General features: G+C 37.3%; 1 protein-coding gene and 1 long non-coding RNA gene across 6 annotated transcripts in view; one reads left to right on the top strand and one right to left on the bottom strand.

Annotated features, from left to right (window-relative positions):
• Positions 1-10,127, top strand: part of LOC308642952 — a 1,001,730-nt gene extending 991,603 nt beyond the window's left edge. Inside the window, exon 5 of the long non-coding RNA XR_014020670.1 lies at positions 9,955-10,127. This is a non-coding gene — a long non-coding RNA (uncharacterized lncRNA). The remainder of the gene's footprint in view (positions 1-9,954) is intronic.
• Positions 1-18,525, bottom strand: part of ECPAS (Ecm29 proteasome adaptor and scaffold) — a 127,170-nt gene that overhangs the window by 25,585 nt on the left and 83,060 nt on the right. For all 5 annotated transcript variants that reach the window (XM_081282381.1, XM_081282382.1, XM_081282379.1 and 2 more), the window contains 8 exons: positions 16,032-16,155; positions 7,872-8,017; positions 7,439-7,493; positions 5,228-5,342; positions 4,585-4,653; positions 2,973-3,090; positions 2,532-2,699; positions 409-488 (listed from right to left, as the gene is read on the bottom strand). In XM_081282381.1, coding sequence (XP_081138507.1) covers positions 409-488; positions 2,532-2,699; positions 2,973-3,090; positions 4,585-4,653; positions 5,228-5,342; positions 7,439-7,493; positions 7,872-8,017; positions 16,032-16,155 — 875 coding nt within the window. The remainder of the gene's footprint in view (positions 1-408; positions 489-2,531; positions 2,700-2,972; positions 3,091-4,584; positions 4,654-5,227; positions 5,343-7,438; positions 7,494-7,871; positions 8,018-16,031; positions 16,156-18,525) is intronic.

The following is an 18,525-nucleotide window of genomic DNA, read 5'->3' as shown; positions in this document are numbered from 1 at the left end:
CACCTAATACATTGTCAAGCACATAGCAAATACTGAATGAATATAAAATGCATAGATAAATACATGTTACCATACAAAGTCATCAAAGTATATCAGATTACCTTCTTTAACTTCTTCTTTTTTTCCCCCCAGAGCCAAGGACCAAACACAAGGTCTTGTGCATGCTAGGCAAGCACACTGCCATTGAGCTAAATCCCCAATCCCTTCTTTAATATTTATATAAACTAACATAGGAAAACTATTGATAAGAATTTAAAATAAACTAAAGAAAAATAACTACATAAGCAAACCAGAAATAAGCTTTCAAGTAGTATTATTTTATTCCTTCTTCACAAAGTAAAAAACTTGGAAATTAAAAGGAAAAAATTTCATTTGTATTTGACTATTCTTATATTTCAAAAATGATACCTGGATTCTCGAACTCGCCACATATTGCTAGTAAGATTCTTAACCAAATCTTGAAGAATTTCCTTCAAATACTTATCCACCTAATGAATGCAAAAAGATAATGTTAAAAATATAAAATCCATCAACAATCAAATTATTCACTTCTCAACCATACTGGCACATTTTCTGTATTAAACAGCCTACATGTCTCCCCAGGCATCTTGGCCTACACATCTCTCCCCACTTTGGTTGCTGTAAGCTATCAGAGTGATCATTCTGAAATGCAAAGCTGAAAGTCCAATCACCTGGACATGCATACAAAGCTTCTGTGACTCATTTAGCTTCAAAAGTATCTGTTCTCTCTTATCTCCATTCCTTGGCACATACTTCCTTTACCTATAAACTCCTATTCATCCCTCAAACTCCAATTAGCCACCAATCAGAAAAGACTGTCCTAAGGACTCTCCTCTGTGAACCCATGGCAGCTTCTTAAAATGCATCATATCAGACCATCCAGTAAATACACTGCTCCACTACACCAAGGACCTCAAGAGCAGGGATGATATCTCATCTCTGTATCTCCAGTACCTTGCATAGCATCTGTTTCATGAAGAAGTACTGTGATCGTTCATGATGAAAGATGAATTTCATCTTTTAAGCCTCTGTTCTGATATACATTTAACAACTTTGTAATAATGACAAATTGACAGTAGAGTCGGGGTTTATGCCAATAAATCCAAAGACTCCTATAACTTGTAGCTTTTCCACTTTTAATCTTGTAGGTAGAAGAGTTATGTTATGCTCACTTATACATCAGAAAACAAGAGAGAGAGATAAATAACTCATTAACATTGAACAAATGATAGCTTCCTATGTCCCCTCTTCTATCTAACATAGGTAATCTCATCACAATTGAAGCTTCACCTTTCACCTACTCAGAAATGATGATCACATCTCAAGATCCTATGCCTATGGCCTGAATTCAGACCTACAAGGCCCCTGGCCTATTAGGTTTTGGCTGACCCAGAGGTACCACATACTCTCTTAGAGCAAATGAAACTCACTGAGCCTTCAAAGCTGCATCCTCAAGTACCTTCCGCTACGAACAGGAATACATTCAACCTAGTATCAGATGGAAGAGGAAAGGGCCACATCATGTGCAGGCACTTATATAAAGCATTGTAGGGATCATGGTATTTATACAAAGTGAATTGCAAAGCCATGATGCAATCTGCCTTTTTAAAAAAATCACCTGCTACTAAGCTGATCATTAAAAAAGGAAGGTAAAGAAAAAGAGGAGGATAATGGTGACCTAGTCATCAGGATAGAATTAGGAAAAGAAGAAGAGTGGAGTCAAGGAAGACTTTGAAAGCATCATCAACAGAAATTGCTACTGAATTCATTTGGGAAGTAGGGGTAAGATACAGACAAAAATCAAGAATGATACCAAGTTTCCTGGTTTGGATAAGTATATAAACAGTGAGGAGAATATAAGAAGGTGGTTATTTTTTTTTTTTCAGTCCTGTTCTGGATAAGTTAATGATATTGAAACAAGAGCCAAGTGAAGGTCTCAAGCAGGCAATCAGAAACACATATCTGGAACACAGGCCACATCTGGGCCAGTACAGGACTGGAAACCATCACAATAAAGATAACTTTGATAAGCCATGGAATGGTATAGAGAAAGCTGAGAAAATAAGAGGTGGTACTCAGGCATATCCTGAGAAATTCTAATATCTAATTGTACAAACAACCAGTTGATAAAAAATCATGAGAAAAAAACAATACATGGTAATTGCTTGTTTCCCTGTCTGTCTCCCCAGGAAAGGGAACTCCTTGAAGGTCACACTATAACTCATTCTCCACAGCATCAACATACAATATTCCATTTGTTTGAGTACACTACCATTTCCTTAACCATCCTCCAGCAAACACTTAGGTTTTTTCTATTTTTGAGATTTTAATAACTGCTGTTGTAAGCACCTTTGATATTATGAAAGAAGGAAGAAAGCAATAATTGAAAGAAAGCTTATTTATTAAAACAAATAAGTAGTTAGGTAGAAAGTAGAAAGAAATATGGGTACTTTGGGACCTCAGACAAGCTACAGCATTTTCCTAACACATGAGAGTTCACAAATACTTGCCATTGATTTATCAGTGACCAATGCATTCCAAATACTTGTCATGGCCTGTCGAATGCCAAGGTTGGGATCAAACTGATAACGATAAAGACGAGGAACTAGTTGAGGCAGAAAAGGAGCCAGCTGTTCTCCGGCTCTTGTAGCAATTACATTAAAACCAAAAGCAGCACCCTAAAAGTAATAAGATAAAGTGGCTCAGACATACCTATTGCAGTTAAAATATTAGCATTAAATATATGGGAATAATAAAATCTCCCTCCCAAACTTAATCCTAAAGAGAGCCTGATTTATTGGGTCTTCCTTACCAATCAGTAATAGTAGCCATGTGGTGGTAAGGCTCTCAGACACAGATTTTACAAAGTCAATCAACTGCTACTGCCTGCCAACATAGCATGCTTGGTTTTAGAAGTAAAAAAGAAAAACTGCCCAGTGATAGCAACTTACCTTCCTTGAGTTCCACATTGCATGATGGTTGGCCAGATTCATAAATTTATACACCAGATCTGGCTGACTAAGATCACTTGCCAGAGAACAAAGCTCCTTGTAAGTAGAAAGGCCCTGGCTTAGAAACAAACAAACCAAAGGAAGTATGCGATAATACATTTCTCTACCTCTGGTCTAATATAAACTACATCAATATTACTAGGCTACATTAAAATTACACTTCCACTCAATTTCTCATACTGAATTATCTCATCACCATGGAAAAAAAAAGTTGGTTGAGAATACAAAAAGTCACTTACAATCAACAATTCCTAAGCCCCTCTATATTGCTGCTGGTAAATAACCTAAATGTACCCACAACTCCCAGGTGGAGCACTAACCGCCTTAGGGGGCAACTCAATAACTCCTCATTATATGGTACATAAATCTCTCTTATAATCATACATCATTTAAAGAAATTTGTTTCCCATAAGTCTTTTTAAAGTTAGACCACTCTAATCCTGATTCTTTGTGGAGTCTTTCCTCAAAACCAATAATATTTGCTCAAATAGCTGATCATTTTGTGTTATCTTGTGAAAAGTGAGCAATTTTTTAAAAAACTCAGAAGAGGTCTATCTGGAGAGCAAGTAGAATAAGAACAACTTTGGGAGCTCAGGACATAGCTCAGTGGTAGAGCACTTGCCTAGCAATTGCAAGGCCCTGCATTCAATCTTTAGCACTATAAAAATCACAATTTTTGATGTGAAAACGGTGAGCTACAGGAGAACATAGGACAGAATTAACAGCCTACAGCTTTTGCCTGTCAAAGAGACCACAGCAAGGCAAACTGACAAGCTACACCCATTTACCCAACAATTCTTAGAGCAAAAGTAAAAATATAATCACGGTGGAATAGTGATAAAATAAAGAAGGTAAAGCTCAAGGAATTAATTGAAATGCTAAACTGATGAACTCTAAAATATCAGGTTGCCCCACTAAAGGTGTACTAGAAGCCAAGCTATGCTGCCATGTCCTCACTCAGGACTGAACTACCTGAGAGCTGAAAGCACTTGGCTTAGTCAGTCTCCCAAACTGCCCTCAGAGCCCCAGGTCAAGGTCTCCCACTGAGCAACCCACCACCAATAGCTAGTCACTGAAGAGGTAAAAAGGCCTAAAGAGGGAACATAAGGGTGTAGGCTTTGTGTCTCAAAGCAGGAAAAATGAAAGGCCATCCCATTCCAGCAGAAAGCTCCTGTGACTTTCAGTATCCACTGCGGTAATGAAAGCAATTCAGACCTTTCCACTGCTGTTGGCCTTATCCTGTTTGCTTGTTCCCACTAAGGAACTCCCCAATGAACCTCCAGCATACAAATCTCCATCTCAGAGTCTATTGCCAGCAAATCTAATATAAAAGAGTAGGCTTTCCCTTACAAATTTTCTTTTTTCCACCAACAAACAACATTTCTGTAAGAGGATAGAAACTTCCTCACTGCTAGGTTTACCAAACTGGAAAGAAAGGGATGGAAGGGAAGAAAGGGAAGGAAAAAAAGGGAAGGAAAGGGAAGGGAGGGAGAAGGGAAGAAGGAAAAAAATTAATTCTACACTAAATCATCAATGGATATGGCATACTTACCCATCCGGTGTTTTGCCAAGGGTTCCCCCTTGAAACACAACCGTCTCTCCAGAAACTTCATGTTTAGCTCTACACCAAAATAAGAATTTAAATCAGTCTCAAACTTTCCATACCAGCATTCAACTAAAGACATGTTTCATTTGCAAACTGGTAAAATTGAACTTCCTATCAAGTGCCTACTATACTCAAGATGTAAAAGTCAACTACTCTTTTCCATTAAGCTGAGGATGTTGTAAAACCAAATTTAAAATGAACAAATTAACATATTTAAGTGACAGCCCATACAAAGTTACACTGAATTAAACGTGGTCACACGTTTAAAAGCAACTTTGCCACAAGAAAAGCAACATAAAGGACAACCAATAGTAAGACTGACTTCCTCCTATATACCTCACGGATCAGACTACAAATGATGTACACACTTCTTCACATCTTAATTTTCATTTAGCCATCAATAATTACAGTATTTTTCTAATCCAATGCTTTAATTGTGCTGGGACCATTCAAACTTCAAAGTCTGACTAACTGGCATATTTCTAAAGTAAACAGTGTATAGTGAGATAATTTTTATTTCATAGCATATTCTCTCTGTAAGTACACACACTTGCTATGTTCAAATGTGAAATGTTCAAGCTCACCATACCTTTTGCCAGTCATAAGTGTTTCAACAAGCAGAGACACCAATTCCTGTTGATCTTGTTCACTGCCTAGTTCATAAACCAACCCAAGGCCTTTGGAGGCAACATCTTGGCTAAGTTCTACCAAAAAAAAAAAAAAGGATAAAATTATATCTTAAAAATTCTGACTACTTGAATTTAAAATAGAATACTATTCAGCATTAAAAGAGAATAAAATATGGCATTTGCAGGTAAACAGATGAAGTTGGAGAATATCACGATAAGTGAAGTAAGCCAATCCCCAAAAAACCAAAAGCCAAGGGCTGGGGATGTGGCTCAAGCGGTAGCGCGCTCGCCTGGCATGCGTGCGGCCCGGGTTCGATCCTCAGCACCACATACCAACAAAGATGTTGTGTCCACCGAGAACTAAAAAATAAAATATTAAAAATTCTCTCTCTCTCTCTCTCTCTCTCTCTCTCTCTCTCTCTCCCCCCCCTCTCTCACTCTCTCTTTAAAAAAAAAAAAAAAAGCCAAATATTCTCTCTGATAAGTGAATGTTGATCCAAAATGCGGCGAGGGGGCATGGGAAGAATGAAGGAACTTTGGATTGGGCAAAGGGAGGGAGTGGAGGGCAGCGGGCATGTGGGTAGGAAAGATGGTGGAATGAGGAGGACATCAATACCCTAGGTACATGTATGATTGCACAAATGGTGTGACTCTATATAGTGTACAACTCAAGAGTTGAAAAGTTGTGTTCCATCTATGTACAATGAAACAAAATGCATTCTGCTGTCATGTAGAACAAATAAAATTTTTTTTAAAAAGTTGCCCTTTTGAAGTAAAGCATCTAATAAGAAGAGAATAAAATGCTTCCAATTTTTTTAAAAAAAATGGTATCAAGCACAGATGCCAGTAATCCCAGCAATTTGGGAGGCTAATGCAGGAGGATGGCAAGTTTGAGACCAGCATAGGCAACTAAGAAAGACTCCATCTGAAAATGAAAAACAAAAAAGAACTGGGGATGGGCTGGAGTGCTCAGCGGTAGAGCACCTCCCTGGCATGTGCAGGGCCCTGCTCAGCACCACATAAAGGTATTGTGTCTAACTATAAATAAATAGAACTGGAGATGTAGTTCAGTGGTAAAATACCCCTAGGTTCAATCCCCAGAACAAAAACTAAAAAATCCAAAAATAAAGATAAGATAGAAAGGGCCTGAGGAGGGCTGGGGATATGGCTCAAGCGGTAGCGCGCTTGCCTGGCATGCGAGCGGCCCAGGTTCGATCCTCAGCACCACATACAAAGATGTTGTGTTCACCGAAAATTTAAAAAAAAAAAAAATTAAATTTTTTTTTTTTAAAAAAAGGGCCTGAGGATGTAGTTCAGCGAGAGAGCACCACAAAAAAAAAAAAAAAAAAAAAGGCAGGGGAGTGGGTCAAAGTGTTTAATTAAAAAAAAAAAAAACACAGAATCAATCAGCCTATTTTGCTGAAAATCTCAGTGGACATGGCACATGAGTCACTGTAATGAGAATTACATCACAGAAAATCCAACTCACAAATCAAGACAGTATAGATAGACCTATTACCACAGGGTACATAGTAACAAAATATCAGTGTAAGTTGTACACAAAAGATATTTTAAAAAGCCTCACAGAATACCTACATTCAATTTTTAAACTGAAAGGTCAATACAAGATTGTATGATTTTAAAAGTTATAAAACAAATCAACTATTTATTTGCATAATGCATTACCTCTCCTAGCCTCAATCAGAGAGGAAAGGTAATAAGAAATAGAAGAAAATACTTAGTACAGGAACTAATATTAAAGAAGGCCACAGCTCCATTTTTAAGTACAAAGCTGAAGAACATGTTCTAAAAACATGTTTAAAAGTTGCATTATCTTGAATTCAAAATAGAATATTACTCAGCATTAAAAGAGAATAAAATTATGGCATTTGCAGGTAAATAGATGAAGCTGGAGAATATCATGCTAAGTGAAGTAAGTGATTTTTAAAAATGAAATAAGGATTTTAATTTCCTGTACCCTAATCAGAAATTCAGGGGTTTTTTTCTTAGTCATAATATAATTATTACCCTTAAAACTAAGAATTTAATTTTGTTTTTGAGCTATGTAAAATAGTTCAAAAAGTTCTTTTATGTTCATTAATCCAAACTTTTTGAAATATAAAACACAAGTTTAATGAAGCTTAAAAATAAAATATTTACTGACAACCTACCATCATTTTCTGACAGAACTGAAACAAATGCACTCTGAATTTCTTTAAGATGAGACTGAAAGAAGAAAAAGGGCATTAGAACACTGTAACTCTACCTCTTTGGGAGAGTTAAAAACTTGGTCTTAAGAATACAAGAACTCTGACGATCAAGGTAGTCACAAACCCTGCTGCACCCTCATCTTCATAGATGTACAAATTACCCAAAGTTGTGCCACTCACAGGTAGTCTAATACTGAGCCTTTCCCATCCTTAGTACTTCTGACCTTATACCTTCAAGTATCATCTTCCAATCAGTATCTACCAACCACCATCCTTCCTTAATGCACAGCTTATTTTAAAAATCCCTGCTATTACCCTCACCTTCATACACTTTCCTTCTGACCTTTCATTCTTAAATACTGTGGTGTCCAACAGAGCTGGGAGCAAGGCTTACCTTCACTTCCTTATGGGTACTAAGCTTCCTCACAAGGGAAAGGAGCCAGATACAGGCTGCTTGCCTCACATGTGGGTTGGGGCTGATGATGTGTTTATTTAAAATCACATCCAACACCCAGGGGACTACATCATTCACTTTGGCGCCTAAGGAAAAACAAAGGAAGTTAATGATTAAAAAAACTAAATATAATTTCCTGAGAAAATTCAATTGAAACCAATAATTACTCAATATAATGATTTCATAATCAATTAAAATTCAAATGACTAAAAGTGTATTTTCTGAAGAAATCAATAATTATTCACTTTAAAACCTAAGATAAGCTTAAATAACCTTTCAAAGAAATTGAGATAACTTTAATTCCCTAGAATGAAAAATTATCCCACCCTCTCCAGTCTCAGAAATTTTACTTTTTCTACTAGATCTTTCTTAACTTCCATTTAAAAACAAATAAGCGAAACTCTTTTGACTTCACTTTACTTCTCTAGCTACCATGCATTTATCTCTTTTCCTTCACTACTTCTGGGCTTCTCAACATCAACACTGCTAACGTTTCTGGCTGGGTAATTCTTTGTTGTGGTGATCTGTCCTGTGCACTGTAGGATACCTTGCCTCTACCCATTAGAGATTAGTAGCACCCATCTTCCCCAGTACCCAGACATTACCAAAATCTCACTCCTCCTGTTAAGAAATCACTGCTTTACATCAAACCATTCAACATCACCCCAGATACATGCATGATCGCATATATGGTGTAACTCTACATCATATACTACCAGAGAAATGAAAAGCTGTGCTCCATTTGTGTACAATAAACCAAAATACATTCCATTATCACATATAACCAATTAGAACAAATTTTTAAAAACAAAAAAACACATTCAAAACAGTTCCATACTCATGGTCAAACTTTTCCTTCCTCTTAATTATTATTAAACCTACTCCAAATCAGCCATTTACCTTTTCTTTGCCAAAGAAATTACTCATAAAAGTCACCAATTATCTTCCTGCTGCTTGCTAAGTTCAATAATCACTTTTCAATTTTCATCTTTTCTTTTTCCATTTTCATCTTAATTGACCTGTCAGCAGTATAGAGACAACTGATTCCCTAACTAACCTGCAACTTCTCACCCCATTTCACCATCTCTCACTGACCACATTAAACTAGTTCTGAGAGTCGTATGAAATCCCTTCTTTTACTTTCCCATAACTACAATGTAGCCAGCTACTATAGTTCTATCTGGGCACTACAATCACCAAGTAAACAGCCCATACTAGAGTCCCACAGCATGCCAAGGACTAGGCCCTAACTTGCTTCTCAAATGCTCTTCTTTCCATTCACAGCAAGATTACTGACTGTAACAAACAATACAGATATTGGGGCAAGTAGCATTCGGCTGAGAATAACAGAATATTCATGACCAAATTTCAGGGTAACAGATTCATAGGCACCACTTCTCCACAATATGTTATATTTTCCTTTCCCTGGAAACATAAAGACGAGGGAAATAAATGTTGATTTAGTGGACAATTTGAGATTCTTCTGCATGAATAGAAAGCCAAGCAGGATCCAATATTCCAAAAAGTTTGAGACAACATATGGTAGTTCAAAAGTATAAAAATCAACATAGAAACCTCTCTATTATTCTTTTCCTTAAGTCACGATGTGAAAATCCATGGACTTACAAAATATGCCTCTTACGGCAAAGCAGTATGAACCCTCAGTTCTGTCAGACCTCTGATATCACCTCTCACATGCAACCTAGGAATTTCCACTTCACATTTGATTACCTCCTTGTTAACAATGGTCGCTTCCTTGAGTAACTTCTTTCTCTTTTACAAATTTCTCATTGCTTTATCTCATGTGCATTCAAAGATAAACCTCAGAGAAGTGCCTTTAATTCAGCTTCTGTCAATCCACAGTTGTCCTAACTATAATGCAAGCTAAAAGTGTTTTTCTATTTCCCTTAAGTTTCTTTATGGGGATTCCAACATGGCGGCGGGCGCAGAGAGATCAAGTCTCTGACCTCTTCAGCTGTGCGGGCATAGGGAGTCGTAAACAATCTAAATTCTGCTTGCTCAGGATCACTAGGAAATGCTGAGCTGACGTGGATCTGGGGCGAACAGTCTGGGCCTCTCAGAACACACACTGAGCCCGGATTGGCTGAATTCAAGCTCCCGTTCGCCTGCTTCCCGCAGACAAACAGCTGTGACTCAGCACTAATCCATCCGGATGAAACAACTGGTCAGCCCTTCTGATCCTACGGAGGTAAATGCCAACCGAGCCTTCATAGGTAGTGACCACAGGTTTGAAACGGGGCTTGGGAGAGACAGTAAGGACCCACCCGTTGCATTGGTCACCCGGCAAGGGGAAACGAACTGTCGCCATTTGCAAGAGATACCACCATGGCAGAAAACTGATGTCACCAGACTGCGGCGGAGGAGATAACTTCATTGAAACCTGCGGCTACAGGTGTGTAATTCCCTAGCCTTCCCTCTCCACACATCGGGGAAACCTTAAGGGCCCCTCCGAGCTCTCCCTTAAGGCCCCCCCCCCAGCTCTCCCATGAGCGCGATAGCCAGACCGAGGGAATCAGACATGGCGAGGGACCCACGGCGCGGAACTCCCGGCTACTGCTCCCACCAGTGCTGACAACTGAGGTCTCTTGCACCAGCTACCGAGGGCATGGCTACCGGAGGGCAAGTAAAATTCGCTGAGGATTCTCAGCCCCAAGCTCTACAAACTTAGGGTCTGAGGGAATGGCAAACAGGGAGAGTGTGCCCAGTCGTTCATGAAAACAGGGCTCCCGGGAGCAGCAGACCTGGCGTGTAGCCAGTATTGTGGTGAGCAGCACCCGTGACAGGGGCCTGGCTAGAGGAAAAGTGAGGAAGTGACTAGACACAAGAGGAGGCCCTAGGCACTCAGGATTGGAGACTCGCCCAGTCTGGGAGGAGAAGCTGCTGCATAGTGACTGGTTCCCGCGTATTGAGAGGAGAAACGTGGCCTGGTGTGCACAGCGCGACCTACTGGAAGAGAAGTTAATCAAACTCTAAAACTGCATTTATTAGATTTGTTTGTTTGTTTGTTTTTCTCTTTTTTTTGATTTGGGTTTTTTCTTTCATTTTCAGTTTTCTTTCTTGTTCTTTTTTAAACTTTTTTCAATTTTTTTTAAATTTTTTTTTCTTTTAATTTTAATTTTAATTTTTTTATTATTTTTTTAATTGTTTTTCTTTTTTTATTTCCTTTTTTTTTCTTCTTTTGTCTTTTCATTTCTTTTCAATTTTCTTATTCCCCCTTCCTTGAATTCTACCTGCTTACTCTCATTCTCTTTAGTGACTTCTTCCCTTCCCTTCTAATACCTTTCCTCCCAAGCATCAAATAAATCTATAGGAGTAAACAGTAACTCAGCAGTCAAACAGAACAACAAGTAACATGAGCAACATTAAAAAGCAAGGAAGAAAAGGAGTACCAACAATGCAGGACAGCCTAAACATTCAGGAGGACCTAGAGTCATCAGAAAAATGGTCATATAAAGAACTCAAGGAACACCTTAGACAGATGGAATGGAACCTTAAAGAGGATACGAGACAGCAAATTCAAGCAGCGAAAGAACACATTGAGAATGAATTACATAAACAGATAAAAGAAGAAGTTAAGCATCTTTATCAGGAGATAGAGATTATAAAAAATAATCAAACAATAATTCTAGAAATGAAGGAAACAATAAACCAAATTAAAAACTCAATTGAGAGTATCACTAACAGAGTGGAGCAAGTAGAAGCCAGAACGTCAGATAATGAAGACAAAATATATCATCTTGAAAAGAGTCTAGCCAACTCAGAAAGGCTGGTAAAAAATCACGAGAAAAACATCCAAGAGTTATGGGATAACATAAAAAAAACAAACTTACGAGTCATCGGGATAGAAGAAGGTACAGAGATTCAAACCAAGGGAATGAGTAACCTGCTGAATGAAATAATTACAGAAAACTTTCCAGAAATAAAAAAGGAAACAGATATACAAATTGAAGATGCATACAGGACACCGAGCACACAAAATCAAAGTAGACCAACGCCAAGACACATTGTTATGAAGATATCCAATATACAGAACAAAGAGAAAATATTAAAAGCTACAAGAGAAAGGAGGCAGATTACATTCAGGGGTAAACCAATAAGGTTAACAACGGATTTTTCATCACAGACACTGAAAGCAAGAAGGTCATGGAACAATGTATTTCAAACACTGAAAGACAATGGATGCCAACCAAGAATTCTGTATCCAGCAAAATTATGCTTCAGGTATGACAACGAAATAAAAATCTTTCATGATAAACAAAAGTTAAAAGAATTTGCAGCCAGAAAACCAGCATTGCAAAGCATTTTGAGCAAAACACCACACGAGGAAGAAATGAAAAACAATAACCAAAACCATCAGTGGGAAGTGCCTCGGTAAAGACAGAGGGCGAGGGGAAAGATAATCATGCAGAAACAAACTAAATTTTTTTTAAAAAAGGATAAATAATCAAACATGGCTGGAAGTAGAAACCATATATCAATAGTAACTCTAAATGTTAATGGCTTAAACTCTCCAATAAAGTGACATAGGCTGGTATCATGGATTAAAAAAAACAAATCCAACAATATGCTGCCTCCAGGAGACACATCTGATTGGAAAAGACATACACAGGCTGAAGGTGAAAAGATGGGAAAAAATATACCACGCACACGGTCCTCATAAGCAAGCAGGGGTGGCCATCCTCATATCGAATAAAATCGACTTCAAGACTAAGTTAATCAAAAGGGATAAGGAAGGACATTATATACTGTTAAAAGGAACCATTCACCAAGAAGACATAACAATTATCAATATTTATGCACCAAATAATGGTGCTGCGACGTTCATAAAACAAACTCTCCTCAAGTTCAAGAATCAAATAGACCACAACACAATAATTATGGGTGACTTCAACACACCTCTCTCACCATTGGACAGATCCTCCAAACAAAAGTTGAATAAAGAAACTATAGAACTCAATACCACAATCAATAACCTAGACTTAACTGACATTTATAGAATATGTCAACCATCATCAAATGGATATACTTTTTTCTCAGCAGCACATGGATCCTTCTCAAAAATAGACATATATTATGCCATAGGGCAACCCTCAGTAAATATAAAGGGGTGGAGATAATACCTTGCATATTATCTGATCATAATGGAATGAAACTGGAAATCAATGATAAAAGAAGGAAGTAAAAATCCTACATCACATGGAAAATGAACAATGTGTTACTGAATGATCAATGGGTTACAGAAGACATAAAGGAGGAAATCAAAAAATTCTTAGAGATAAATGAAAATACAGACACAACATATCAGAATCTATGGGACACAATGAAAGCAGTTTTAAGAGGGAAATTCATCGCCTGGAGGTCGTTCCTCAAAAAAAGGAAAAACCAACAAATAAATGAGCTCAAACTTCATCTCAAAGCCCTAGAAAAGGAAGAGCAAAACAACAGCAAATGTAGCAGAAGGCAAGAAATAATTAAAATCAGAGCGGAAATCAATGAAATTGAAACAAAAGAAACTATTGAAAAAATTAACAAAACGAAAAGTTAGTTCTTCGAAAAAATAAATAAGATCGACAGACCTTTAGCCATGCTAACGAAGAGAAGAAGAGAGAGAACTCAAATTACTAACATATGGGATGAAAAATGCAATATCACAACAGATGCTACAGAAATACAGAAGAAAATTAGAAATTATTTTGAAACCCTATATTCCAATAAAATAGAAGATAGTGAAGACATCGATAAATTTCTTAAGTCATATGATTTGCCCAGACTGAGTCAGGAGGATACACACAATTTGAACAGACCAATATCAATGGATGAAATTGAAGAAGCAATCAAAAGACTACCAACCAAGAGAAGCCCAGGACCGGATGGGTATACAGCGGAGTTTTACAAAAACCTTTAAAGAATTAACACCAATACTTTTCAAGTTATTTCAGGGAATAGAAAAAGAGGGAGCTCTTCCAAATTCATTCTATGAGGCCAACATCATCCTGATTCCAAAACCAGACAAAGACACTTCAAAGAAAGAAAACTACAGACCAATATCTCTAATGAACCTAGATGCAAAAATCCTCAATAAAATTCTGGCAAATCGAATACAAAAACACATCAAAAAAATTGTGCAGCGACAAAACTTCTGAAACGGAAATGAGGAAAAACACTCCATTCACAACATCCTCAAAAAAAATAAAATACTTGGGAATCAATCTAACAAAAGAGGTGAAAGACCTATACAATGAAAACTACTGAACCCTAAAGAGAGAAGTAGAAGAAGATCTTAGAAGATGGAAAAATATACCCTGTTCATGGATAGGCAGAACTAACATCATCAAAATGGCGATATTAACCCAATCAACAAATGGGCCAAGGACCTGAACAGACACTTCTCAGAGGAGGATATACAATCAATCAATAAGTACATGAAAAAATGCTCACCATCTCTAGCAGTCAGAGAAATGCAAATCAAAACCACCCTAAGATACCATCTCACTCCAGTAAGATTGGCAGCCACTATGAAGTCAAACAACAACAAGTGCTGGCGAGGATGTGGAGAAAAGGGTACACTTGTACATTGTTGGTAGGACTGCAAATTGGTGCGGCCAATTTGAAAGCAGTTTGGAGATTCCTGGGAAAGATGGGAATGGAACCACCATTTGACCCTGCTATTGCCCTTCTCGGACTATTCCCTGAAGACCTTAAAAGAGCATGCTACAGGGATACTGCCACATCGATGTTCATAGCAGCACAATTCACAATAGCTAGATTGTGGAACCAACCCAGATGCCCTTCAATAGATGAATGGATAAAAAATATGTGGCATTTATACACCATGGAATATTACGCAGCACTAAAAAATGACAAAATCATGGAATTTGCAGGGAAATGGATGGCACTAGAGCAGATTATGCTCAGTGAAGCTAGCCAATCCCTAAAAAACAAATACCAAATGTCTTCTTTGATATAATGAGAGCAACTATGAACAGAGCAGGGAGGAAGAGCAGGAAGAAAAGATTAACATTAAACAGAGACATGAGATGGGAGGGAAAGGGAGAGAAAAGGGAAATTGCATGGAAATGAAGGGAGACCCTCATTGCTATACAAAATTACATATAAGAGGTTGTGAGGGGAATGGGAAAATAAACAAGGAGAGAAATGAATTACAGTAGATAGGGTAGAGAGAGAAGATGTGAGGGTAGGGGAGGGGGGATAGTAGGGGATAGGAAAGGTAGCAGAATACAACAATTACTAATAGGGCATTATGTAAAATTGTGGATGTGTAACCGACATGATTCTGCAATCTGCATTTGGGGCAAAATTGGGAGTTCATAACCCACTTCAATCTAATGTATGAAATATGATATGTCAAGAGCTTTGTAATGTTGTGAACAACCAATAAAAAAAAATTTCTTTATGGTAGCTAATACAATAATAGGTAACAAAGTAATGCAGTGTGTTAAGTGCAATACCTAAATTAATGTCTCATAACACAATATTAATTCACAACAGAATAATTACCATGAGAACATTATATATTAATTTCCAACTAAGAAAATAAAATCTAAACACTTTGTTTTAAGGATTAAAATAGAAATTCTGGTTCAAATATTGAAATAGATTTTCAATTTCAAATTCAAGACAAACCACAGATATTTTAAATCTTAAATCTATAATATATAGTCAGAAACCATACAATGCCCCCCACCCCTAATGTGCAATCACTAAGAGTCAGTGCACCTTTAGGGCTAGCAAGACACTGAAGCTTTATTATGTAACAAAGAATTTAAGGGATACATCACTTGGAAACTGCTACATCTCAAACTCTGAAACTGGCTAAATACACTAATCCTAAAGAAAATAGCAGAAGTTTGAAGGAATTCACTGATAACTCCCTGTCCTGTTTGCCAAAGGCCTTTTAGAAGTTCTCACTGATTTCATGTTTACTTTTCTTCTATCAACTATTTTCCTTAATTGAACGACATTAGTACAACATGTATAAGTACAAGAAACTGAGTTCATAATTTATTTGGTTCAAGTGTGATATAGAAAACATAAATCAATTAGTTGAATATTTGGTACCAGAAGGAGGAATATATTCTTCTTCAGTCACTAGCCAGGCATCTCGGGCAGCCACAGAACTAGTTCCTATTGCAGCACTGGTAATGGCTTCACCAATAGTGAACTGAAGTTCTATCTGCTTGGCCTGCAAAGAGGGAAGCAAAAGCCATGAATGAAAGAGAATATGTGCATCTATTGTTATAAAAAAAGCTGCTTAATCCTTTGTTTCTCTGCATGCTTTGTTTTCACTCTTTTGCCAGGCTTAACTCAGTGATTATAAAGCAAGTTAGAATAAGGGGTGGAGAATGACTTGAAGACCTTTTTCCAGGTCCATGCTACACTCCTCACCTTCAGCAAAAAAATGACTAAGCAATGATTTTTTAATCTCTTTTTTTTTTTTTTTAATATTTATTTATTTTTTTCTTAGTTCTCGGCGGACACAACATCTTTGTTTGTATGTGGTGCTGAGGATCGAACCCGGGCCGCACGCATGCCAGGCGAGCGCGCTACCACTTGAGCCACATCCCCAGCCCCGATTTTTTAATCTTTGTATGCAGGATATAGTTCACCTAGGAGGACAAGGTGTCCTGTCCACTGGCTTTGAAGCCACACTGACTTCAATACAACTTATAGTTATCTCACCGGCTACATACCCTTTATCTAAACTTTCCTGAGCTTCAACATAATACTATTACTTACCTCATCAGGCCATAAGGACTATATGAGGTTACTGTACATAAAGTTTCTATTATACAGTATGCCTGACTACAGTAATTATACAATAAATAGTAGCTATTATAATTAACTAGTAATTATTTAAACTTATTAACTCTTCATACTCTTAATATCAAATAATTCAAAAAAAATGATAAACCAAGTGTAAAATGTTCAAATTTAGCAAATCTAGATAAAAGATATACAGAAGTCCTTCACACTATTCTTATAACTTCAGTGTTAAGTCTGAAATTGCTTCAAATGTAAAGCATTAAAAATTCTCCCAGTATGTATTCAATTGTTTAAAAATCTGATTTAGAAATTTTAACATGCTTCACAAGTATGAGTCACTGATACAACATGGAGTTGGACCTGTCTTGGTTCCCTCTGGCACTGTTCTGTTTACTGTGACTTGGAAGAAGTCTAAGAAAAAGATAAATAAGAAGGGAAAGAAGAACAGACAGCCTATGAGGGGCATGAGCATAGTGACTCCACAAAGAATATAAACAACATCCCTAGGCTAGCCATTCCTAGGCTTCATCAACAAAAAGCTCTAGTAGTGATGAGGCATCAAGTGTTACACACCACAAGCTTCCTAGTTGAAGGGAAATGAATTTAAAGGCTTTTGCCCTGCAGCTTTGCTGGCCAAAAGCTTCTCTTGGCAACTTCAAACTAAGAAAAGGTATTTCAACACAGGATCTTTACTAGGGATTTATTTTATGTGCTATTGTTACATATTTTCAATTGTGAATGATACAGTTGGCATCGAAAACAAAAAGTCCCGTAACTACATTTATGAATGATACAAGATCCTGCCTTTAGTTTGAACATTCCAGAAATAAAGAGAGGGATAATAGATTAAAATAAAGCAAGCATGTGGGAGTTCACTATATAATGATATTACTTTTGTTTAAAATCTTCCACAATGAAAAGTTAAAATACACAAAAAAAATTTCAAACTTTATCCTGGTTGATTATCAAGATATTCTGCTTCTCTGATTCATGTTTTTTCGTTCATTCTTTAATTTCCCCACGCTTCTAGTTTTTCATATGTTTTGTATTTCTAAACTCTTAAAATAATGGCATCAAATGAAAGGCATCCAAAGAAGCTTTCATTTGTTCAAACAAAACTAGAACAGATTTTATAGGGGAAAAGATTAAAAATCAGACATCATCAGTTTCTCTCCAAGTGGCTACAATGTCTCTGGCATCCACAAAGAACCTGATACAGATAAAATTCACTTTAAAAATACTGTATGGGCCAGGCACAGCGTTAGTCTGTAACCCCAGCTAGGAGGCTGACGCAAGAGGATCCCAAATTCAAGTCCAGATTGGGTAGATTATTGAGATCCTGTCTCAAAATAAAAACTATTAAAAAGGCTGGGGGTGTGCCTCAGAGATACCCTAGGTTCAATCCCCAGTACAGGAAACAAAACAACCCAAAAGCCTGAATTTTAATACTGACTTTCACATTCAGCTGCCTTAGTCCCTAAATTCAAGCCTGCTCTCTCCTGCCTCAAATTCTCCAAGGGCCAGGAGTAACCCCCTTTCCAAAAAGCCTCCCAATCCTCCTGACAAAATTATACTCTCCTTTGTGATTCACATAATTACTTGTTTTACCACTATTTATGAGGTTCTACCAATATTATCACATGGCTAGGTCCTTGTGTTATAACAAAGTACAAAACAGACTCTTCCTTCAGTCTAGTGCGCAATTAGAGGCTGTGATAAATGAATGCTACGAAGAAAAAGAATGGGAGTCATGATCACACAAATAACTAAAGAATCTACTCTAGCTTAA

This window comes from Spermophilus citellus, assembly GCF_964194105.1.
Source record: "Spermophilus citellus genome assembly, chromosome: 2".
Lineage (NCBI taxonomy): Eukaryota > Metazoa > Chordata > Mammalia > Rodentia > Sciuridae > Spermophilus > Spermophilus citellus.
The sequence above is the reverse complement of the archived record's forward strand: the minus strand, read 5'-3'. Positions and strand labels throughout refer to the sequence as shown.